General features: G+C 46.8%; 1 protein-coding gene across 2 annotated transcripts in view; it reads left to right on the top strand.

The window, feature by feature from the left end:
- The window catches only part of SRP72 (signal recognition particle 72), a 356,617-nt gene that overhangs the window by 221,479 nt on the left and 109,653 nt on the right, over nt 1-25,485 (top strand). For both annotated transcript variants that reach the window (XM_086961696.1, XM_086961698.1), the window contains exon 11: nt 4,024-4,096. In XM_086961696.1, coding sequence (XP_086817822.1) covers nt 4,024-4,096 — 73 coding nt within the window. The remainder of the gene's footprint in view (nt 1-4,023; nt 4,097-25,485) is intronic.

Below are 25,485 nucleotides of genomic sequence, written 5' to 3'. Positions count from 1 at the left end.
CCCAGACAGTCGTCAGCCACCTCCAGACTACGGTCAACCTCTTGCACCTGCTGGGGTTCTCCATCAATGTGCCGAAGTCACTCCTGTGTCCCTCTCAGAAGCTCCTCTTCATCCGAGCGGTTCTGGACTCAGCGCAGTTTTGGGTTTATCCCCCCGAACAGCGGGTTTGGGATATTCAGGCTCTGATTCCGATCTTTTGGCCTTTATCCCGAGTCTGTCAGGTTGACGCTGCAGCTTCTGGGGCTGATGGCCTCCTGCATCCTTCTGGTGCATCACGCCAGGTGGTGGATGCGGGCTCTGCAGAGGGACCTGAAGTTTCAGTGGGCCCAGCATCAGGGCAATCTGTCCGACCACGTCCTGATCTCGGAGGGCACTGCGAGGCAGTTGCAGTGGTGGCTCATGGACCGCGATTGGGTCAACGGCAGATCCCTCTCCCTACCCCAACTGGAGCACGTAGTAGTGACGGATGGGTCCCTCCTGTGCTGGGGGCCACATGGGAAAGGCGGAGATCGGAGGCCTATTGTCTCCGGCGGAGCCCCGGCTCCATATCAACCTCTGGAGCTGCGGGCGATCAGACTTGCACTGAAGGCATTCTTTCTCTCTGGCTGGGGAAGTGTAGTGCAGGTGTTCAAGGACAATACCACCGACATGTGGTACTGCAACAAACAGCGTGGGGTGAGGTTGTGGACCCTTTGTCAGGAGGCTCTGCGCCTCTGACAATGGCTGGAACACCAGAGCGTCACCCTGGTGGTTCAACACCTGGCAGGTTCCCTGAACGCCAGGGCGGACAAAATCAGCCGCCAGTGCATGATGGATCACAAATGGCGTCTGAACTCGGACGCAAGGCCTCTTTCAGCGATGGGGAGAGCCTTGGTTAGATCTATTCGCCACCGAAGAGAACACGCAATGTCATCAGTTCTGCGCGTTGGAATTTCCAAGGCGGCACTCGCTCAGAGACACTTTTCGTCACGAGTGGAGCTGCGGTCTCTTGTACCCCTTTTTGCCTTTACCACTTCTGCCCAGAGTGCTGAAGATCAGGCGCGACCGGGCCCAAGTCATCCTTGAGGCTCCGGACTGGGCATGAAGATACTGGTATACCGATCTACTCAGCAGATCAGTCGATCCCCCGATTCGTCTGCCTCTTCAGGAAGGACCTTCTGTCGCAGCAGCAGGGGACGGTCCTCCACCCAAACCTGTCCAGTCTCCACCTCCATGCGTGGAGATTGAGCGGCAACAGTTGAGGCCATTTGACTTGCCTCCTGAGGTCTGTGATGTGATCCTGGCAGCCAGGCGTCACTCCACAAAATCGGTATACGACTGCAGGTGGAACAAATTTGTGGCATGGTGCACAGCAAAGGCTGTCTTTCCCCTTTCTGCCCCCGTTTCAGAGGTTCTCCTCTTTCTTCTTTCCCTTGCCCAGCAGGGCTCTGCTCTGGGCACTATCAAGGGCTACCTCTCTGCCATTTCAGCCTTTTTAAGGCTACCTGATCAGCCTTCTCTTCTCAAGTCCCCTGTTGTGAATAGATTCTTGAAGGGCATCACTCACATGTTTCCTCCTGTTCCTTTTGTGATGCCTCAGTGGGACTTGAACCTTGTTCTTACTTATTTGATGTGTGCTCTTTTCGAGCCACTTCACAATTGCCCTCTTCGTCGTCTCACTCTTAAGACTGCCTTCCTGGTTGCCATCACCTCTGCCAGGAGAGTGAGTGAGCTCCAGGCTCTTTCTTCCAAACCTCCTTTCCTTTCTGTCCATCTGGACAAAGTTGTCTTGAGAACAAGTCCCTTTTTCCTGCCCAAGGTAGTCACAGCCTTCCACATCGGGCAGTCCGTCACCTTGCCCACCTTCTTTCCGACTTCGCATCCCTCGAAAGAGGAAGAGAGGCTCCACCATCTGGACCCAAAACGTGCGCTCTCATTCTATCTGGACCGCACACGCCAGTTCCGGGTGGACGACCAGCTCTTTGTTGGTTACGTGGGCGCTAAGAAAGGACGAGCGGTGCACAAACGGACCATCTCTCGGTGGGTCGTGTTGTGCATCAATGTATGCTACTTTTTGGCTAAAAAAGGAGCCTCCTGTTGGGCTGAATGCCCATTCCACTCTGGCCACGGCGGCTACTACTGCCCTGGGTCGGGGAGTCCCCTTGCAGGACATCTGTCAGGCAGCTACGTGTGCCTTGCTGAACACGTTCGCGAGACACTACTGCCTGGACAGCCAAGTCCGGAGAGATGGCTTTTTCGGCTGTTCTGTTCTCCAGGACTTTCTGGTGTGATCATTGGTTCGCAGACCCACCACCGGGGTTGGTATTGCTGGGGTATCTATTCTAAGGTAAGGAATCTAACACTAACCTGTTTCTTTCAGATGCACAAGTTACTTACCTTCGGTAACGATATATCTGTAAGAAACAGTAGTTGGTGTTAGATTCCTTACTGCCCCACCCATCCTCCCCGTTCTGCGAACCGATATCTAGGGTTAAGGTTCTTCCCTTTGAGGGCCCTAGTTTCATGGCACCAGTGTCGGTTTTTATCATGGCTCTGCGTTTCTGGCGCGGAAAAGTTGTGTATAAGAACTGACGTCAGCGCGCGAGGTCGACGTCTAAGTACTCAGACGTCATACCGGCGTCAACGACGCAGACAACGGACGCGGAACCGCAGACTACGCCTACCGATGCGTAGAGGTACTGCTACGCCAAACTTTCCGGATCCAGTCTGACGCCTGGTAATATTATAAGGTAAGGAATCTAACACTAACTACTGTTTCTTACAGATATGTCGTTACCGAAGGTAAGTAACTTGTGCTTTACGAGAAATAGCTCAATGTTATCCATGCTCCAGGGTAGCTGAGGTACTCCACACTGATCAATGTATTCCTGTTCACAGGGAATTAGGGCCCTGCTCTGCCAGAACTCTCAAATTCATAAATTTGAGCTGTGAGTAGCATATCCAATGCAGGTTTTGCTTTACATTTTTGTATTTCAAATTCTGAATGTCAAACTGGATAAATAGGACTCCAAGTACCAGAACGTAGAATCTGAAGGGATGAGCTACTCATGTAGGGAAAGGGAAAATTCGTGAGCACTCTAGTCTCTTATCGATTTATCGATGAGTAACTTTCTCTACTCCAGAGAAGCTGTTATTCCTGCTCTCAACAAGGTAAAAGCATTATGGTTGTCTCTTGGCTTCATATTGCTAGTATAGCATGTTTCCAGTTTTTGTCTGTTTTTGGACAATTTAGTGTAATCGGGGTTGTCATGAATAAATTCCATTAACCCTGTTGGACTAATAGAACCGAGAGCCGTGATTTGTAAATGAAAAGCCTAGGACTGGAAACCTGGTATCCTGATGACATGCAGCCGGGTGGCAAACCACGAAGCGATGGTATTGTGAACATACCTGCCAAACTTACATGTTTCTTACCAGATGCTTAAGTTACTCCTTGTTAAATCATCAGTAGTAGATTCAATTTTCTGTTGGAATATCCCAGGATGCAGAGTACTGTGACTGAAGCTGATTGACACAGGGGCACGTAATAGATTTAAAATGAGATGCTGCGCATGGTGGTGATGTCGTCATTGACCTCTGTGCTGAGCCGTCACACCCTACTGAAGGTGATAGGGCTCACAAATTGTAACTTCAAATGACAGCAAAGCTCCATGTTCTAAGAGTGCAATGGAGGAAACAGTGGCACAGCAGTGTTGAAAAGCCCTTAAGCAGTGCATGCCAGTCAGTGCTATATCCTCAATCATGATTTTTACTTTTCATTCTGATGTCACAAGTTCTACTATACTGTACGGTGTATTTTACACTGCTGTTGCAAGCATCTTTGCATTAAAATAGCCAACGAAGTTTACTTGAGTCATAAACTGTCTATATTGTAAGTGTTCAACAGTCCTGTGACGTTGTTTCATTGTAGTATTCCCTACAATAAAAGCACCCTCAGAAAATAACCATGACTATTGGCTTTGCTAGTGTTTGTTTGAAATGCATATATATGTTAATTTGCGCTTGTGTTTGCCTACCTTTCAGGAATTTGCTGAACAGCATCCTGCCGACGCAGCTGAAATAAAGCTTACAATGGCACAATTAAAAATTGCTCAAGGTACATCTTTTCACAGTTTTGGAATGTCTGTCAAACTATGGTATAAAGTAGGTGCTAGTAGGATAACTGAATGGTATGTTCTGTTTTTACAATAAGTTTTTATGTGAAGAAAGTTGGTTTGTTTGATGCATCTTCTAGCTGATATTGATATTTGGTGCTTCAATATTGCCCAGGCTTTATTTTAAAATTGTTTCTTATTTAGCACTCTGTTTGATTTTAGTAGCAGGGCTAGAGTTCCATGAAAATACACATTATGTCCACCTCTTTAGCCCAAATAGAGAGTTTGGAGCAGTCTAGTCCTGTCTGAGTGTCACCCTTGTCTCACAACTGCATGAAGTGTGTATATAGAGACCAGTCAGAAAACTAACTACTTGTTTCATCACTTATGCAAATCTTCAGACTGTAGATTGTTTTAGTTGATTGTGTTTGACTTGTGCATAGCCCACTCGAGATCACTGTGGCCACCACCTGTGTTCCCTTTTTAGGTCTTGCCTACGCAGTGCGCATGTGCTGCATAGGAGGACCTTTAGCTGTCGTTCTGCTCTTTTTCTAAGCGCATACTTGTGCTTGTGGCGGCCTCCACCTTGCGGGAGCGAGCAGGGGCGCACCACAAGCACAAGTATGTGCTTTGAAAAAGAGGAGACTGCACGCAAACAGCTGCTGCTTCTTAGCGCAATCGCTTTCACTTTCACGGCCGCATCGCTTTCGCGGCCGCTCGGCCAATGCTTGGTCTATAACTTGGCTAGTTTCACTTTTTCATAAACCCTGGCTAGTTGAAGGCTTCTCTGTTGGCCACACCCCCCTGTCTCTTTCTACAGTTTGTACCCACATAGGCTCATTCTACCGTTTCTATGGTGATGCGTCTCCGCCCCTCGCTGCTCACTGTGATGTGTGGAGCACCCTGCTCCGCCTCCTGGTCAGTTTCAGCTTTGGAGTTCTAGTCGCCTCTCTGGTCGGTAGTCTGGTTTCCTTTGAGCGTTGACATTATTTTTGGGCACTAGTCTCCTTCAGTCTCCGCTTGGATGTCTGTCTTCCGCTTGAATGCCAGTCCTTTTAGCGGATGTCAGTCACACTTTCCACATCATTCTCACGTCAAGATGCATTTCCCCTCTTGGAAGTCAGTCTCACTTTCGAATGGCAGGCCTCGCTTCACATGCTAATCTTGCTTTAAGTAGTCACCCACCCCTGTGGACATCAGTGCTACTTTTGGATGTCAGTCCCTCTTTAGACGTCAGTCTTACTTCTGGACATTGGTTCTCGTCCTTGGTTATTTTTTTTTCTTTTTTGCTGCCTGTTCCTTTAAATTTTAATTCAAGTGATTGGTTCATACATGTCCGGTTTCTCTTTGAATGTCGGACTCACTTAAGGTGTCGTTCCCCACTGGATGTCCATTTCCTCTTAAATGTCAGCCATCCTTTGGCTGTCTCTTTCCTCTTCCGAAACTATTCACCAACATTGGCTGTCTGTTTTCTGTTTGGTTATCATTTTCCCCTTTTATGTCAGTCACTCTTAGAATTCAGCTTGCTCTTTGTATGTCAGCAACCCTTGGATGTAAGTTTCCTCTATGAATTTCAATCATCTTCTGGGTGTCAGTGCAGCTCCGCATGTCTGTTATCTCTTTGGGTGTAATTTCTCCATCCATGTCAGTTTCCTTTTGATTGTCAAGACAAAAAGAATGGTGGATTTGCTATTTTGATTTGCACATCAACCTTAGTTCTCAGTAGTCATATGCCAATACAATATCACACACTCTGAACAATATGGAGTGCTGCTTGGCGTTGGATGCACATCCACCTCGGGCATCAAACCGCGACCCCCTTCCCAAAGTTCGTTCGGAATGGAGGTCCCTACGATATGAAAAGAAACACCAGTGCACTTCAAAACAGTCTCTTTGATCCCTTCGCTATTTTAGCGTTTCATCAATAATCCATGTCCTTGGTCAAACAGTCAATTTCATAACACCAGACGCTGTAGAAATTTCAAGCCTTTATTTTTCACACTTTATGGTCCACAGCCGACGTGCGTTTCGCCCCCTTCGGGCTTAGTCTGAGCATTGATTAATGTTGTTGCAGGATCTACTGTGTACGCCGTCCCTGCAACCCGCTGGGTTGCAGGGACGGCGTACACAGTAGATCATGACTCGTGCTAAGATTGTGGAACGTAGCATGGCTCCACAACAATGACCGCATTTGGGAAAACTGACACTACGACTTGAGGAATTACATAGATTATTGATGAAACGCTAAAATAGCGAAGGGATCAAATAGACTGTTTTGGAAGTGCACTGGTGTTCCTTTTCATATCCTTTTGATTGTCAATTCCACCCACTCTTCCTCTTTGTATGACCCTCTCATCTGAGCACCTGGGCAGGGCTGCCCTCTGGCGGAGTGCTGCTTGTGGGGTGGGTGCTGCTTCCCTCCCTGGTGCGACCCACCCTCCCCGGTGTATTCAAATTGCCCTGTGGTGCCCTGGCAGTGCGGCCTGTAGCCCACTGTCCCCGGCCAGGCTGTGAGCCCTACAACGTTGGCGTTTCCATGAACTCTGCAATGCACAGGCACAGCCCTCGCTGCCTCTCCACCAGGCTCCCGGTGACAGGAGGAGGAGGAGGAGGAGGAAGGGACTGAGCTGAGTATTGGTAAAAACACAGCACTCTGTAGTTGGTCGGATGCCTGAATTGTGCATATGTGCTACTATCTCGACTGGCACCTTGCTGCTGCATTGACTACTTACAGGAATGTCAGACTGCACATCAAACTTCCTCGTGCCACCAGTACATGTGACATTCTGCATGACACTCGCACATATGTCGCATTTTGCATGGCCCCGATACATGGGTAACTTTGTGTGCTACCCATACAAATGTTGTATTCTGCATGGCAGTCATTCACAGGTTGCGAGCTTGACGGCCCCTTCAAATAGGTTGCATTCTGTAGAGCACTCATACACAGGTCGCATTCTTCATGACACCAATTCCTCTGAGGAGACTCGATGTTAACGTTCAGAAGGGGTATGCCTGCACTGTTAACCAGTACATATTAAACTTATGCAATTTCTGTAACAAAAAGTCAATTGTTTTTACATGAAAGATTGTAATTACAGAGCCCCATTCCGTCACATTTCTTTTTTTGGCAATATATTTAGTTTTATAATAGAAAATTAGTTAAGTGATAATGGTATTAAATCGGGTTTCTACATTTGAAAAAAATAGTTGGCCATTCTTTTAATTTTGTCTGGTGGTGAATGTTTTTTATTAAATAATCTTGTGAAGGTTACAAGTCCTAAATTAGGCTGAGGAGTGCATTGCAGTAAAACGTGTTAGTAAACAGTATGATGTAGGAAAAAGAGAGCCCATACCGCATTCAAGATGACGATTTATTATAAAAATTGAATCACAGATTCCAGTGTTCGGTGGAAATTCTGAGGTAGTACAACAACTGAATAGATCCCACAGCAGGATCTATGCCAACAGCCCCACTGACTCGCCTAGACCTATCAGTTCGCTCCTCTGTAATTGCATGTTGTGTAGCATAGCTGTTTCAACCTATTATGTTTCAAAGAATACATTTAATACAGCTGTTGAGTTCTCTTGGGCAATAACTTCTGTCTTCAGTCATGTATTATAGACAACTTTTCTGATGCTGACCTGAGACTGTTATTGAATTTGTCTGCCCACTTCTTTGAATTGAAATAGGTCTCGCATTTACAAGAGTTTGATCTATTGGCATCGTAAATGGCAATGCTTTTTATTTATGTTAATTAGCAAAATAGATAAATAAAAGGCATTGTCGTTTACAATGCAAATAGCTTGAACTTTCGCAAATGCGAGACCTATTGCATTGCAAATGCTTGTTTCTTGAGCTGTAAGATGTAATCTGCAGCCTTTTGCCTGAAATATATATCCATTTGTCAATTGGTGCCTACCACCGCCGTGTTGAATGTCTTTGGAAGTTGTGCCCCAGACTACATTGGTGGAAGTTAGGATTTTTTGAAGGTGAGGCATCATTTCTTTGGTTATTGATTCCTGCCGGTAATTTCATCTCCCATACCCTGAACTGAATAGGAATTGTCGTTGGATGGTCAGTTCATTGCATTTACTTTCAACTGAAATGGGACTGTACAGCACATGGAAAGCATGCTGACCTTAACAAGTGCACCAAGTGTTGCTCTATTCCCTGACTTTTTGGAAGCCCATCTAAATATATGAGATGTAAACACGTATAATCTATGCTTTGGATTGGATATTTTTTGTTAACCCTACACTAGGTTATTTATGTGTACCTTTTTGCATGTTTAATCTTCTGCATCGGTGCAAGTTTGACTTGTATTCGTACGATTCCTCAGGTGTTCTTATAGTTACATGACCCTTTCAAATGAGCACTTTGGACTTCAAAGCCAGCATTATCATTTATTAATAGATCTGTTATGGAGAAATAATGTAATAATAAATGGCTTCGATGTGCACCTAAATGTTTAACAGTACGGTGGAAATACTCAGAATATATTTATGTATCGTTTATTACACATCATTACTTGCAAATCCCTTTCCAAAAGTATAGGTTTTATTCAAAATAATATTTATAATAGCGTCTTTGAGATTTCCTTTATTTGATCAATAAGTTAATTTCTACAGATATTACCCATTTAAATTATGTTTATTTGCCAGTAAAAGTCATCACCTCCATTCAACCGACATTGAGAGCCCGGTCCTGAACACTGCAAATACGCACAGAAGAATATTCCAAATTAAGCATACTATAAATGCAAAAGGATGTTTTCCCCACATCACTAGCACGGTCTTTGTGCTGCAATGACATCATGCTAGAGCAATGTGCTCATGAAAAGAGAAGAATAAAGCTCACTTGTCTAAGCATTTAAAGTATTAGCTTCAGTTTAGTGAAAAAGAAAATTATTTGCTAATCCTTTCCTTATTTGCAAGAAATGCATTGTTATCTAAAGAGCTGGAGAATTCATATGCAAGAAAGTTTACTACTGCTACTACTAAAAATGTTTTGTTTGCTTATATAAAGATGGCGCCGGAGCACGTGGCCTCTCCACTTCCCAACACGCTGACACCAGGCAATCTTTCCTCCAAGTTAAAAGCATAGTAGTTATAATAGGATTCCTGAGGCCGCACACAGCTCCCCACAACAGCAACACATCAAAACTGCAGCGTCCCTGTGAAATCACGTGGGTGCTCCACAGCCCACAATCTTTCTTTTATGGCTCACACCGACGGATCGCGGAACCATGAACCTACACCTACCCTTCATGTACCACTGAAGACACTCTCCCTTGAACTGGCCAATTTGAGATTTCTGTAAGTGTGAAAATCCCCTAATTAACTGATATCTTTTTTAGGTCTCGACCTCGGCCAATGCCTCTGGCATTGCAGATGTCGAGATTATAGAGTTGGAACCAGGAAAGCTAAACCAGGCGGATTGCGCCGAGTACATGTGCCCATGCACGCGCTTTCCATTTGGTCTCCCAGCCGCCTGCCTCGCATCATTGCATCAGACCCGCCACAGCAATGCCGAGAGCTTCACTTCAAAGGCATCCGCTCCCCCGCCCCCTGCATCACACTGAAAAGGAATGCGCCCCCCGCCCCCGCATTGCCGAGAGCATTTCCCGACCTACAATTGAGCGTGTTTATTAGTGCTGCATCCTAACATAAGAACAACCTTAAAATCAAGTCCATGCATACTTTCTACAGTGTGTATGTCTTCTGAAATTGGTATAGGTACATCAGTGTATTACACATTCCCAGAAGATGCCAGCACTTGTGTGATAAAGTGGATTTATAGACCACTACGAACGTTGCTATGGTTGTATATCAGGGGCTTATTGTATCTTTTTCGAAGCTAGTACATTTTAGTTTACTTTTAAATACTTTTCAGAAGGAATTGTTGCCCATATGCGGGTCACTGAGATCATGGCAGCACCTTTCAATCAGAGAACGGTCATTTGTAAGTGATATGAATTTGTATGTACTCCAGAATTCTGTAATCACAATTTAGTCTCACTCACAGTTTGGCAGAGTTCTCAAGTTTTTGTTTCAGGAATGAGAAGTTTATTTATTTATGTGTTTCAACGCGTTGTTTGTATTTTTGAATTATCCATTTATAATGCAACATTACTTGAACCAGAATACCAAGAGATGCTCGTGAGTGACACGCCACAGCACCACTCAGCACTACCACAGCACCACTCAGCACTACCACAGCATCACTCAGCACTACCACAGCATCACTCAGCACTACCACAGCATCACTCAGCACTACCACAGCATCACGCAGCACTACCACTGCATCACTCAGCACCACTCAGCACCACTCGGCAGTACCACAGCATCACTCATTACCACCACAGCATCACTCGACACCACCACAGCATCACTCGGCACCACCACAGCATCACTCAACATCACCCCAGCATCACCCCAGCATCACCCCAGCATCACTCAGCACCACCCCAGCATCACTCAGCGCCACCCCAGCATCACTCAGCGCCACCCCAGCATCACTCAGCGCCACCCCAGCATCACTCAGCGCCACCCCAGCATCACTCAGCGCCACCCCAGCGTCACTCAGCGCCACCACAGCATCACTCAGCGCCACCCCAGCATCACTCAGCGCCACCACAGCATCACTCAGCGCTACCACAGCATCACTCAGCGCTACCACAGCATCACTCAGCGCTACCACAGCATCACTCAGCGCCACCACAGCATCACTCAGCGCCACCCCGGCATCACTCAGCACCACCACAGCACCACTCAGCACCACCACATTTCCACTCAGCAGCACGACATTCCCACTCAGCACCACCACAGCATCACTCAGCACCACCACATTATCACTCAGCACCACCACAGCACCACCACAGCACCACTAAGCACCACTCAGCACCACCACAGCATCACTCAGCACCACCACGGCACCACTCAGCACCACCCCAGCACCACCACGGCACCACTTTCCTAATGCGAGACCTATCGCATTGCAAATGCTTGTTTAGGTTGAGACTGCGAGAGAAGTGCTGGTGCATGCGTCTCGCATGCGAGACACTTGTTAACGAAAAGGGCTTGGAGCCTGCCCGTTGCTTACCATTTGTTCGCTTGCATGGCACTCTTCTTTACAGCCTTGTAATTGATCAAAGCCAGTCTGACATCATGTCCACTCCTCTCTGTAGAGCAGAGACAAAGCACTGATTGATTCAGCTTAATCAGTGCCTGTCTGCTGCTCCCGCCTTGATTGGGGTACTATTTTGTTCCAAGCAGGACAAACACAATTGTAATGATTTATTTTCTACAGTTAACTTGCTTTGATATGCCAAGCCTTCTTTTCTCAATTTGAACTCATGTTTTCTTTTTTTTTAGGTCTCGCCTGCCGATGCGCTTGCGCATTCGAGCTGGCGAGAGATGTAGGGGCTTATCCAGAGTTTAACCAAACTGGCGATTTGATGCTGTGCCCGTGTGCTTTAAGGTCAATGCGCAAGCGCATTGAGCTAAAATACGCGTGCACAGCATCAAAGCCATCTGCTTCCCTCCCACAGCTTCCCCCAGCCTGCGCTCTGCCCTCAGGCATTTCTCCAGGCCTAATTATTCACGGCCGGCCGGCTGTACTTTCACTTTGACGGCCGCCAGGCCGTCTCTCACGTTTCTCCTCCCCCCCTCGAGAGCGTTTCCCAGCCGGGCGCTTCTACTTCTCCAGTATAAGGGGTGTCTTTCATAGATTCACATGCTTGAATTTTCCCCGTCGTCGAAGTGGGAGTCCCACGGTAAATAAAATAGCAATAATGCTAACTATATATAAATATATATGAAAACATGATAAAGAAGAGGAAAACATAATAGAAACCTCAAAAAACGATTCCTACATAGGAATGCATGGTAAAGAGAAAAACTATTTGTAACACATCAGTGTCATTATGTTAGTCCAAATTACAGCCAATCAGGCGCTAGCACCCTCTAGAACCTTCTCCTCAGAAGCTCAGGCCCTCAGATTTTCTACTGCACGTCGTGTGAAGGGAGTCTCCCTGAGCTCTGCTCAGTTCTTCACCTCAAAACTTCTAGTTCCAGACTTTTTCTTCAGAATGTCCAGTAAGAAGTCTTTATTCAGACCTTGCTCTTCTTGTGGGAAGCTGCGCCTTTTAGAAAAGGACCGCCACCAGCAGTGTATTTATTGTTTATACCCAGATCATGAGGCTGGCAGCTGCAAGTTAAGGACAGAGAAGGCCGTCTTCTCCTTTGGCTTCAACGTCTAAAGGACAAAGATTCTGCCCTGTCAGATGCAGAAAGCTTACAATCTGTTCCTTCTTCTGCCTCTAAGCGTGGTAGTATACAGGATTTTCCATCACCATTCCTCAAAAAGAAGAAAATGGCCCTGCCTCTGGCTTCTGTGGTGTCTCCTACCACTCCTACTACCACTACACCCACGAGACCTGGCTCTCAGGCGTCTTTTTCTGCCTCTCGGGGTGTTTCCACGCCTATTAGAGTTCCGTCGTCGACGGGACCGTCTACGAGCTTTCCGACGACGAGAACCGCAGAGACTGCATCCTCGACGACGGCGCTGACGACGGCGTCAGCTTTTACTTCGTCAACGACGGTCTCGTCTACAGCATACACGTCGACGAGTTTGTCTGCCTTCCAAGCCTGTCCCGTCGACGATTCCCATCACCTCGTCGACGAAGAAGAAAGAATCCTCATCGAAAGTCTCGAAGAAATCTTCGTCGTCGACCAAGACTCTGTCGACCAAAGCCCTGTCGACGAGGACTCAGTCTACGCAGGTTCTACCTGCGTCGACGACTGCAGCGTCTACGACCGTGCCGTCGACGACTACACCGCCGACGACTGCTCCGTCGACGACTCCGTCTGCGATGGATCGCCCGTCGACGATGACCCCGTCTGCGATGGATCGCCCGTCGACGATGACCCCGTCGCCGACTCAGTAGACGATGAGTTCTTCTTCAAGATCATCCTCGTCAACAGCCAAATCAGTTCCGTTGACGGCGCCGTCGACGGTGGCCCCGGATTCCTTTTCCTCTTTGCCTTTGGTGCCTTTGAAAACTTCAGGACCTTCTGCTGAGTCCACCTATCGTCGCAATAAGGCTCCGAGCCAACAGATCCCTGCTCCAGAGCCGCAACCACCGTCTCCAATGTTCGCCACTACCTCCGAGCATGAGTGACTCTGAAAATGAAGGTGACACATTTGGGGCAGCCCATAGCCCCTCTGACTTGATCATAAAATGTCAGGACACAGACACAGACACAGACACTGACGAAGATGGCGGAGACCAAGAGTCTCAACCTGACAAACAGTTGGTCCAAGTGCCTATGGCTACAATACCATTAACATTAATCTCAAATCTCCAACATATGTTGGATGATTACAACCGTCGCTTCCCAGCAATGCCACAAGGTACTTCCGTACCATCTCCTGCTGCTGTTGCACTGCCACCGCCGTCTCTTCCGCCAGTGTTGCCACCTACAACTTCGTCTCCGGTTCAGACGTCCATCAGGATCCATACTAAGGTTTATCCGCACGATGTGGATGATGAGGCGGTCCCAGAACGTGAAGACGGAGAGGTCCCCGACAATTCGGACGAAGATGCAGGCGACCAGGATATGGCAGAGTGGGACAATTATAGAGCGCAGGCGCCCTCTCCTCAGCCGGGAAACTCTGGTGAATCACCTCCAGTTGATATCGCCAGTTATCTACTAATGGACAAAGCGGCTCAGCGTTTCAAGTTACCTAGATCGCAACGTGAGGAGGACTGTTTCCTTTACAATTTTAAGGATAAGCCTTATAAGCAGGTTCACACGATTCCAATCATCGATTTTGTGTGGAAGGAGGGGATTAAACTCATGGAAGCTCCAAACTAGTTACCTGCTCAAATACCGCGCCATGAGAAAAAATACAAGGCCTGACTGTTTCTCCGGCATGCTTGATTTCTCACCCTAAGCCGGACTCAGTAGTCACTCAAGCTGCACAGCGTCGAGCCCGGAACCTAGCGTCTCCAATCACCGCACCTCCAGATAGAGAGGGTCGATGCCTAGACTCTATTGGCCGCAAGTTTTCAACCATGGCTTCTACTTCTGTCCGTACGGCCAATGCCTTGGCCATTTTGGGACGCTATGACCGGCAGATGTGGTCAGACATATCTGCATTAATGGATCTTATACCTGAAGCTTCCAAGGCGGACGCTCAGCAGATTCTCCATGATGGGCAGAGAGCTTCGGAAGAAATGATCGACTGTGCAGTCGATATAGCGAATACAGGTTTCAGTCTGCTTGCAAGTGCAGCTGCCCTCCGACACCAGGGTTGGTTGAAATCCACCTCTTTCCGCAGGAAGTCCAATCCAAGATACTGGATATGCAGTACGATGGTGAATCGCTCTTCGGTTCTCACATCAATGACTCCCTGGAGAACATTAAGAAAGACACTGATACGGCAAAGTCTTTGGGCACGTTGTAATTCCGGAAGCAGTCCTTTCGAGGTGCGCACGGACGCGGCACTTCTTCCAATTTTCGAGGAGGGCAACAATACCGCTCCTACAACCAGGGCAACCAGCGTTACACATCCTCTCAGCAGACTCGTCAACAGCCCTCCAGACCCTATAGGGGAAAGTCCTCTTATGGTGGCTCCACTCCTAAGCGCCAATGACTTTTGCCATCCCCAACCTGTTGGAGGTCGAATCTCTGTTTTATTCTCAATGGTCCTCCATCACCTCGGACCGCTGGGTTTTGGACATTGTACGGTGGGGTCATACCTTAGAATTCGTCGAGATTCCTCCTCATACTCCACCTTTTGGCCCACCTCCTCTACACCTCGAGGAGCTTTACCATCAAGTCCGTCTCCTTGTTTTAAAGGGAGCAGTCGAAGTGGTCCTGAAACATCAGAGGGGAGAAGGATTTTACTCTCCATTCTTCCTCATACTCAAGAAGACCGGAGATTGGCGTCCCATTCTGGATTTGAGGGCTCTCAACCAGTTCCTACAGTGCCAATCTTTCCGCATGCTGACATTACTGGAAATCCTGCGTCTTCTATACAGCGAGGATTTCATGACCACCATAGACCTTCAAGACGCATACTTTCATGTCCCAATTATCCATCAACATCGCCACTACCGGCGTTTCAAAGTGGGACAAATGCACTATCAGTTCAAGGTCCTGCCCTTCGGGCTGCGATCAGCTCCTCATGTGTTCACGAAAGTACTGGCCCCCGTGGAGGCTCACCTGCGTCTCCAGGGTGTTCAAATCTTTCCATATTTGGACGATTGCCTCCTCAAGTCTCAATCCCACCATCATCTATGTCAGGACACTCGTCTTTGCCAACAGGTATTTCAATGCCTGGGGTTGACCATCAACGTCGAAAAGTCACAGTTTGCGCCACTGCAAAAGAGAAACTTCTTGGGAGCGATCCTAGATAAAAAAACTTTCAAAAGCGTTCGTCTCACAGGAGCGTCGACAGAAGATCCTTCGTCTGGTCTCCCTCATTCGAAGAAAACAGTCTGTTTCTGTTCGGACGTTAAAGTCATTTTTGGGAATGGCATCATCCTGTATCGCACTGATCCCAAATTGCAGATTGCGAACCCGTCCCATTCAGGAGGAACTGGACTTACAGTGGCGTCAGGTCTCCGGGTCTTTCAACGACCTAGTCGTGGTCACGGCCCGCATGAGAAAAGGCTTGCTTTGGTGGGCGCAGCCAACCAATTTGGAGACGGGAATGTCGTTACTCGTTCACGCACCAGATCTCACGCTCACGACGGACATCGCATCCATTCCACTCCGGAGCAGCTTCTTCCGTTCTTCTTAAGTCTCGCTCAGTCAGGACTTTCACATGCTACCCTGAGAGTTTTCCTAGCTGCAATCTCTCGTTTTCGACACAATGGTTCTTCTTCCCTATGTTCATCCAGAATCATAAGGCAATTTTTCAAAGGGCTCTTCCGCAAGTTCCCACCTCTTCGGCGCCCTCCTCCATCTTGGCACCTCAATGTGTTCCTATCTCAACTTATGAAGTCACCATTTGAGCCTATCCTTAAGGCGGGTATCAAATTCCTCACTTGGAAAGTTGTGCTGCTTTTAGCTTTGACTTCTCTCGTCGCGTGAGCGACCTTCACGCTTTTACTATCAAGCCGCCTTATCTACAGTTCAAACCTAACAGAGTGGCGCTTCGCACCAACCCCTCTTTCCTACCTAAAGTGCCTACGGATTTTCATCTGAATGAACCGGTGTTCCTACGAACTTTCTTTCCGGACCCATGCTCTCCGGCGGAACAAACAATGCCTTAAATTCTACATTGCCAGAAACTGCCTCCTTTCCGCCAGTCTGATCAACTGTTCATTGCTTACGAACGACTGCGTAAAGGGCATCCAGTTTCCAAACCAACAATTGCCCGTTTGCTTTCTTAAGCCATTACCTTCTGCCATTCACAAGCTGGCAAACCATTGCAGTCTGCAGTGAGGGCTCATTCTACGAGGGCGATGTTGTCATCCACCGCCTTGTTTGCTGGTGTGCCTCTTCCTCAGATCTGCCGTGCAGCGACATGGTCCAGCAGGCACACCTTCACCAAACATTACTGTTTGGATGCCATCAATGAAGCGGGTACCGCTGTGGGACAGGCAGTGCTTCGCCATCTTTTCCATTAAGGTGAGCCTCTGTTTCCCCCCTCCTTGCTCTTTTTGCTTTGATTGCTATGATGTTTTACATGACTGTATAATTATTACTGTCTTGCATTTGCCATATGTGCCTACTGCTTTCTATTCTATTCAAGCATGTGAATCTATGAAAGACACCCCTAATACTGGAGAAGAACAATTGTTACTTACCTGTAAACAGGTGGTTCTCCAATATTAGTGTCTTTCATAGATTCACATGCGACCCACCCTCCTCCCCTCAGAGGCTCTCTTCTCCTCATGGTCACTTTGGTGCTACGAAAACTGAGGGCTTGAGCTTCTGAGGAGAAGGTTCTAGAGCGTGCTGGCGCTTGATTGGCTGCAATTTGGACTAACATAATGACACTGATGTGTTACAAATAGTTTTTCTCTTTACCATGCATTTTTATTGAAAACAACTCTAATACAGCAAAAGATATACGTTACGCAACAGAATAACAGAAAGAAAAAAGAGAAAGCATAAAAATAAATGCAAAAAACAATTGTAATAAAATAATGTCTTAAGCCTAGGTAACGAAGAAAAAAAATTAAAAAAGTAAGTAAATGCGGGCATCAAATAATGTCAGACATAAAATTTTAGGACATTCAAACTGAGATTACTGCATCACTCCACGCGGTGATTGGGGACCAGATTTTTTCGCCTCGTCTTTTGGATTTCAGGCCCCTGGTGGCATATATTGTTGTCTCCTGATTATATACACATAGGAAACGAGTTAGCCACATTTGGAAACTCGGAGAATCACTATCTTTCCATTGTGCAGCAAGTATAATTCTATATACTGCAGTTCCGATAAAGAGTAGCCTCCTCATTCGGATTTAGATTTAACGTGCTATCATACCCAAGCATGCAAATAGTGGGTGATTCAGGAAGTTATCGTCCGAAAACCTCCCCCCAAAATTCCCATATCATTTTCTTAAATAATGTAAGCTTATTACATTCATAAAACATATGCAGAAGCGTGGCCGGTCCATGATTACACCTTGGGCAATGATCATTAGATCTTTTACCCCACAAATACAATTTCTCTGGGGTATAGTAAAGATTGTATATTGTTTTATAAAGTTGTGCTTCTAGACTCGTGGAGAGTAGCAATTGTGATGTCAATGCTAAGACCTTATCGATGTCAACGTCTGGATTATCAAGTTTACTTGACCATAGAGTTTCAGTGTGGTCTAAATCGTCAGGCTTTTTTTTTTGAAGGAGGGTGTATAATATGGCAATTCTGGTGGAGGCCTGAGGATGTTCTCGATAAGAGGTACTCTGCCCCAGCTTATAGTAGACATTTTAGAATTTACAGCAGCTCTTACTTGATAGAATTTTAGATAGTCTGTCACAGGTATATTAAACTGATTCTGAAGGGTATAAAAGTTCGACTTCATGTCTGTGCCTGAAAAAATCTAGAAGGGAGATTATTCCCTTGCTTTCCCAGCTAGTAGATATCATATCTTTCACATTTTGTGGAAGCAGAGATGATCGCCAGAGAGGGGTATAGCGGTTTAATTTAGGGATTTGCATATGCTTTACAATTTTTGACCAGGCTTTCCATGCACCAGTGATAATTTTAAATTGAAATTTTTTAAAATAGCTAGGTTCGAGTTGTCTTAAGAGTAATCCTCTGGCTCTGTGACCAAGGGCTAGTTCATATACTGAGGGTACGTCTGACTCGTCCAAATTGGATGCTGGATTAATCATTGGAGCGAGTTGTTGAAGAAAAGCTGCCCAAAAGTATGAGTAATTGCGGAATTGCAAGTCCCCCTCTGTCATATGGTAAGGATAAAAATTTGAATGACCTCCTAATCTTACCGTATTGCCAGACAAATTTGGAAATCTGGGAGTCCAGGACTTTAATAAAATTGTCTTCAACTAATAAAGGGATCGCACGAAATAGATACAATATCTTAGGAAAAATTGTCATTTTAATATAGTTCCCCCTCCCTATAATAGATAGATGAAGACTATTTACTCTTGTTAAGTCCTGTCTGATGGAGTTAATTAGAGGTTCATAATTGAGTTTCGTAATATTTTGAACATCAGTGGTTATGCAAACCCCTAAATAGGTGGATATTTCAGTTCTTCTGGTGTCCATACATTGTATATTTCCTGTACATAATATGAGCGTTCTGCTTTTGTTGAGGGAGTATCCTGAGTAGGATCCGAACAAGTGCGTAATCGCCTCAATCTCAGCAATGGCCCCCTCGGGGTCTGGTGTTAGAATTGCGACGTCGTCGGCGTAGGCTAAAACTTTTGTTTCATATAATCCAGTCACCACTGGTTTAATTCTGGTATTATATAGTAGTTTTAGTATGAGGGGGTTAATGTAAAGGGCAAACAATATTGGTGAGCACGGGCAGCCCTGCCTAGTACCTCTTGATATGTTAATGGTGCCCGATTCGTACCCCATGATTTGAAGTTTAGCCTTCGGGTCGACGTACATAGCTTTAAGTGATTTAATAAAGCGATATCCAAAGTTATAGCGTTCAAAAATGGCCCACATGAAATCCCACGAAACTCTATCGAATGCCTTCTCGGCATCGAGAAGAATCATTGACATCTGGCCCCCCGTTGAGGAATCGTTTTTTGAGGTTTCTATTATGTTTTCCTCTTCTTTATCATGTATTATGTTTTCATATATATTTATATATATTTAGCATTATTGCTGTTTTATTTACCGTGGGACTCCCACTTCGACGACGGGGAATATTCAAGCATGTGAATCTATGAAAGACACCAATACTGGAGAACCACCTGTTTACAGGTATGTAACAATTGTTCTTTCATTTCGCTCCAGTATCCTGCTACACTTCACGACTGCCAGGCCGTGACTCGCATTTCTTTTTGCTAGCATTCTCTTAAACTTGGGCAGTGCTGCACACCACCACTTTAAGTTTCGCAATAACGTTCTGATTAAACGTACCCCAAACAAGTAAGGTACATGGGCCATTTTGTCACTAGAGAACGCCACCCCACCCTCCCACCTTTCTCTCCCCGGAGCCCTCGTTGAATTCCGGTGAAAATTATGAAGCTGTTCAATGCTCTTTTAATGCAATCATCCGCCGAGGCCTCGAATTGAATTACTTTGTATTTGCTCAGCCAGTGCCTATTTTGCAAACTGTAGTTTGAATGGATGCACATGTCTTTTTCAGAAGTTGAAAACGTTGATCCATTTTACCCCTGCTCCCTCCATTATTTAGCTAACTTCACACTTTAGTATAGCGCCAAGTATTCTAAAGTAGAAGGCTCTTTTCTAAAATTCGTTATCGCTAGTCCGCATTTTGGAAGACTTCGGTGTCTTTTATTGTTAAACTAAGCAAACAGTCTCAAAGATGGGGCCGTGCATTCGCTTTCGGCGTGCGCTTTGCCTCAGGCCGGCATTTCTCCTCCCCTAATTATTCATTGCACGCCCTGCTGCTCCCCGTGCGTCTCGTCACCCTTCCAGCTCAAACATGCCTCTCCATTTTCTTCTGCTGTACTTAGCCCAGGCAACTACACTTACTGGCCCGTAGCTCCCTTATGTGCAACAGGTACAGTGCCACAGTCTATGTCTCACTCTCAGACCCACATTCGGCTGTAGCAGTCACTAATGGAAGTTGCTTATTTTTTAAAGCAACCAAAACTATATGTAGCAATATACGGTTCAGTGCCATTTCCACTTTAGGGACGGGTCTATTTTTTATTTCCACCCCACTGTGCCCAAACAGTTTTATCTTTTAAAAAACTCGGCTGCAGAGAACATGACTTGCGCACCTAGTCACCCGGTGACTTCCCCGTGTGTTCTTGTGGCCGAGTTTGGTAATGAGCCACTGTAATGAACTGTTCACAATAACACATAGACCACTACACAGATATTTCTGTGTCATGCAAACAATTGTAAATCCCGTGTGAGCCATCTCAGCATTTCATCCTTACTTGGTGGTTGGTTTTTTGACCGATTATTTTGTACGGCAAGCGGAATTATGCTACATAGTCAGCCTGTGTTAAATATTCCGTCTGTATGCTGGTGATACACACGTCTGGCTTCATAACCTCTCCTGAGAAGTTAAACTTCTTAATAAACCTGCATAAATTGCAAGACTGTCCGACCGGCCACCCCTTGAAACACAATCCTTTAAAATTAGAGTTTCTCCTCATCGAGCCGTCTCAAACGACATTGCCTGTACGATATTGGCTTGATTAATGTGTCGAACTGGATTGCAAACAGGCAGTCTTTGGCAGGGTTTCCTCCCATGCAAAAGACCCCATGTGCAGTTTCAAGTGAATGATTTCTAAAAATCTTCACTTTTAGCTAATATTTCTCTGGAGGCTTTGTTGATGTATTCCTTAGCAAGCCCTCCAAATCCTCGTCTAATCTCTTGTGTTACAAGATGCTTCCGATGGGAATTCGCCTCTGACTGGTCTTCCCTAAATATATCTAGCCCCCTAAGGCAGTTTTACATGTAGTGGTTTGCTTCCGCAAACTGACCAAAAAAATGTGGCTTCACGGCCGCTTCTCCCTCCCACAGGCAGCCATCTGTTTGTCCCCCTGCACCCCCCCCCCCCCAGTTTCCTCGTTCTTTCTTCCTTTCCCCCACCCAGGCCCTTGCGTAATAGATTATATTACACCCTCATGCTCTCCGGTGACTTCCCCGTGTGTTCTTGTGGCCGTGTTTGCTTTAGATACTTGCCCAAGTGTAATACATTGCCTACATAACTTTTGCTCTTCCGTCACCCACCCTCTCGCCCTCCCCCACACCCTCACCCACACACCCCCTCGACCACCCCCTTCACCCACACCCTCACATACCCCCTCACCCTCGCACACCCTCACTCTCGCACACCCTCATTCTCACACACCCTCATTCTCACACACCCTCATTCTCACACACCCTCATTCTCACACACCCTCATTCTCACACACCCTCATTCTCACACACCCTCATTCTCACACACCCTCATTCTCACACACCCTCATTCTCACACACCCTCATTCTCACACACCCTCATTCTCACACACCCTCACACCCCCTCACCCTCACACCCCCTCACCCCCTCACCCTCACACCCCCTCACCCTCACACCCCCACACACACCCACACCCTCTCACACTCCCTCACCCTCTCACACACCCTCACCACTATACCGCCCTCACTCTACCGCCCTCACTCTACCGCCCTCACTCTACCGCCCTCACTCTACCACTCTACTGCCCTCACTCACTCTACCGCCCTCACTCACTGTACCGCCCTCACTCACTCTACCGCCCTCACGCACTCACTGTACAACACACACTATACCTCTCTACCGCCCTCACGCACTCATTCTAATGCTCTCACTCTACCACTTTAACACACTCACTCTACCACCCTCATGCCCTTCACTCTACCATCCTCACTCTAACACTCTACCTCACACTCTACAACTATGCCACGCTCACTCTACCTCTCTACCACACTCACTGTACCAATCTACCACCATCACTCTATCCCACTTACTCTATCACCCTCACCCTAACTCTAACGCCCTCACTCTACCACACTCATCAACAACTCTACCAACCTCACCCTAACACTCGACCACCCTCACTCAACAACCCACACTCAAAAACACTCACTCTACAACACTTACTCTATCCCCCTCATTCTAGCACACTCACTGTAACGCCCTCACTGACTCTACCGCGATAACTCACTATACCGCCCTCTCTCACTCTACAACTCTCACTCACTCTACGAACATCAATCACTCTATCTCACTGACTCACTCTATCTCACTGACTCACTCTATCGCCGTCCCTCACTCTATCGCCGTCCCTCACTCTATCGCCGTCCCTCACTCTATCGCCGTCCCTCACTCTATCGCCGTCCCTCACTCTATCGCCGTCCCTCACTCTATCGCCGTCCCTCACTCTATCGCCGTCCCTCACTCTATCGCCGTCCCTCACTCTATCGCCGTCCCTCACTCTATCGCCGTCCCTCACTCTATCGCCGTCCCTCACTCTATCGCCGTCCCTCACTCTATCGCCGTCCCTCACTCTATCGCCGTCCCTCACTCTATCGCCGTCCCTCACTCTATCGCCGTCCCTCACTCTATCGCCGTCCCTCACTCTTCTGGACCAGGGTCAGCGGACTCGATAATTCTCTCGCCTCGGTGCCTACTCTGATCAGTGATCACACTCGGCAACTCTGGGCATTAGCTTGCCTCATCTTCACTAACGGCCCCACCAGACCGCCGGGGATGCCTGGTCTCACCCTGGAGATACCCATTAAGGGACCATCTCTCAGGGAAGCCAGGAAGGGTTTCGCAGCGGTCGAAGCGCCTTGGGACCCTACGGGTAAGTAGTGCGGTATATAAATGCCTATACATTTACATACATACATACATCGCCGTCCCTCACTCTATCGCCGTCCCTCACTCTATCGCCGTCCCTCACTCTATCGCCGTCCCTCACTCTATCGCCGTCCCTCACTCTATCGCCGTCCCTCACTCTATCGCCGTCCCTCACTCTATCGCCGTCCCTCACTCTATCGCCGTCCCTCACTCTATCGCCGTCCCTCACTCTATCGCCGTCCCTCACTCTATCGCCGTCCCTCACTCTATCGCCGTCCCTCACTCTATCGCCGTCCCTCACTCTATCGCCGTCCCTCACTCTATCGCCGTCCCTCACTCTATCGCCGTCCCTCACTCTATCGCCGTCCCTCACTCTATCGCCGTCCCTCACTCTATCGCCGTCCCTCACTCTATCGCCGTCCCTCACTCTATCGCCGTCCCTCACTCTATCGCCGTCCCTCACTCTACCATACTCCATCACTCTACCATACTCCATCACTCTACCATACTCCATCACTCTACCATACTCCATCACTCTACCATACTCCATCACTCTACCATACTCCATCACTCTACCATACTCCATCACTCTACCATACTCCATCACTCTACCATACTCCATCACTCTACCATACTCCATCACTCTACCATACTCCATCACTCTACCATACTCCATCACTCTACCATACTCCATCACTCTACCATACTCCATCACTCTACCATACTCAAACACTCTACCATCCTCAAACACTCTACCATCCTCCCTCACTCTATCGCCCTCCCTCTAACGCCCTCCCTCTAACGCTCTCTCTCTACAGTCCAACATCTATCGCCCTCCCTCTATCTAACATACTCCCTCTATCTATCTATCGCACTCACTCTAACTAGTGCAACAACATAGCATCACCAAGCACCACCACAGCATCACTCAGGGGCACCACACATCACTATGCGCAACAACAGCATCATTCAAACGCCACAGCATAACTTTTAGCCAAAACAACATCACTCACAGCAACAACACCATCAATATGTCCGACAATTCAACAACTTGTTCAAATATTTACTACCAATGTTTCAAAATGTATTAAAAATTTCAGAACAATATAAATTTAATATATTTGTCAGGTCAATACGTGTAAGACAGTGGGGAACTATATATTGTACCTTTACTAATGCTATACATGTAACATGTAAAACATTTAAAAATATTGCCATTTCTAATATATTAAATAGTACTTTTAATTTGAGAAAAAAATAAACAAACATTTTCAACACCAAAAACACAAACTTTTCTATTGCGAGACCTATTGCATTTCCAATGCTGGTTTGCTTCCTGGGTGCTGTTCTTAAAAAGAATTAGGATTATGTTATTGCAAAGCAACATTTTCTTTCTTATTGTAATTGCTAAGGTGATGCTTTGACACATTTTTGTTTCTATGGTGTATTTGGCATCCTTGCACAAAGAATGCTTAATTCCTGATAATAAACATGGGACAAAAATGATAAGGAGTGAGGTAGGGGGCAGCGGTCTTCCTGATCAATGTTATTTTGGGGAAAGTTATGGTCTTAAAGGCTTTCCTAAATTTAATCTAGTCGATCTGAGATCTTAGTTGAGGTGGTAGCTTGTTCCATACCTGAGCAGCTTTGATAGAGAAAGCTCACCCCCCTTGACGCACCCTACTGAATCTGTGTTCCTGGGCAAGATTAACTGTGGCGACCTTCCTGGAGCGTATTTACTCAGTCTGGTCTGCAATGGCTTTGGGCTCTTATTCTGACGCGCTTTGAATACAATGAAAAGTGATTTAAAGAGTATCCTCTGCTGTTATGTTATGTTAAGGTAGGCTTATAAAGCGCTCTGTCACCGTGGGTGTCCTGGCGCTGATCTGATGCTGAGGGGGCAAAGGGAATTAGCTGGATTGTGGGAAAAGCCATGTTTTTAGAGATTTACGAAATTGAATGAGGGAATTGGGGGATTTGAGCAGGGGAGGGAAAGAGTTCCAGAGTTTAGGGGCCAAATGTGCGAATCTCCGACCTCCGGATCTACAGAGTTTGATAGAGGGAACAGCCAGGAGGTGGAGGTGAGAAGATCTGAGGTTACGTGAAGGGCAGTAGGGACTGATAAGGGATTTCAGGAAGGCAGGGCAGGGACCGGTTAAAGATTTGAAGGTGAGGCAGCCGATCTTGAAGGCTACCCTCGAAATGACAGGAAGCCAATGCAATTTGGTGAGGAGAGGTTTGGCGGATTGCCATTTCGGGATCCCGAAGGCCAGTCTCGCCGCTTGGTTCTGAACAATTTGTAGTCTGAGGAGAAAGGATTTAGGCAGACCGTGATAGATAGAGTTTGAGAAATCCAAGCGGGAGAGGACAAGAGCCATGATGACTTGGATCAGGGCTTCGGGAGTCAGGAGAT

Source organism: Lissotriton vulgaris, chromosome 3_1 (genome assembly GCF_964263255.1).
Source record: "Lissotriton vulgaris chromosome 3_1, aLisVul1.2, whole genome shotgun sequence".
NCBI lineage: Eukaryota > Metazoa > Chordata > Amphibia > Caudata > Salamandridae > Lissotriton > Lissotriton vulgaris.
This window is presented reverse-complemented; position numbering and strand designations above follow the sequence as displayed.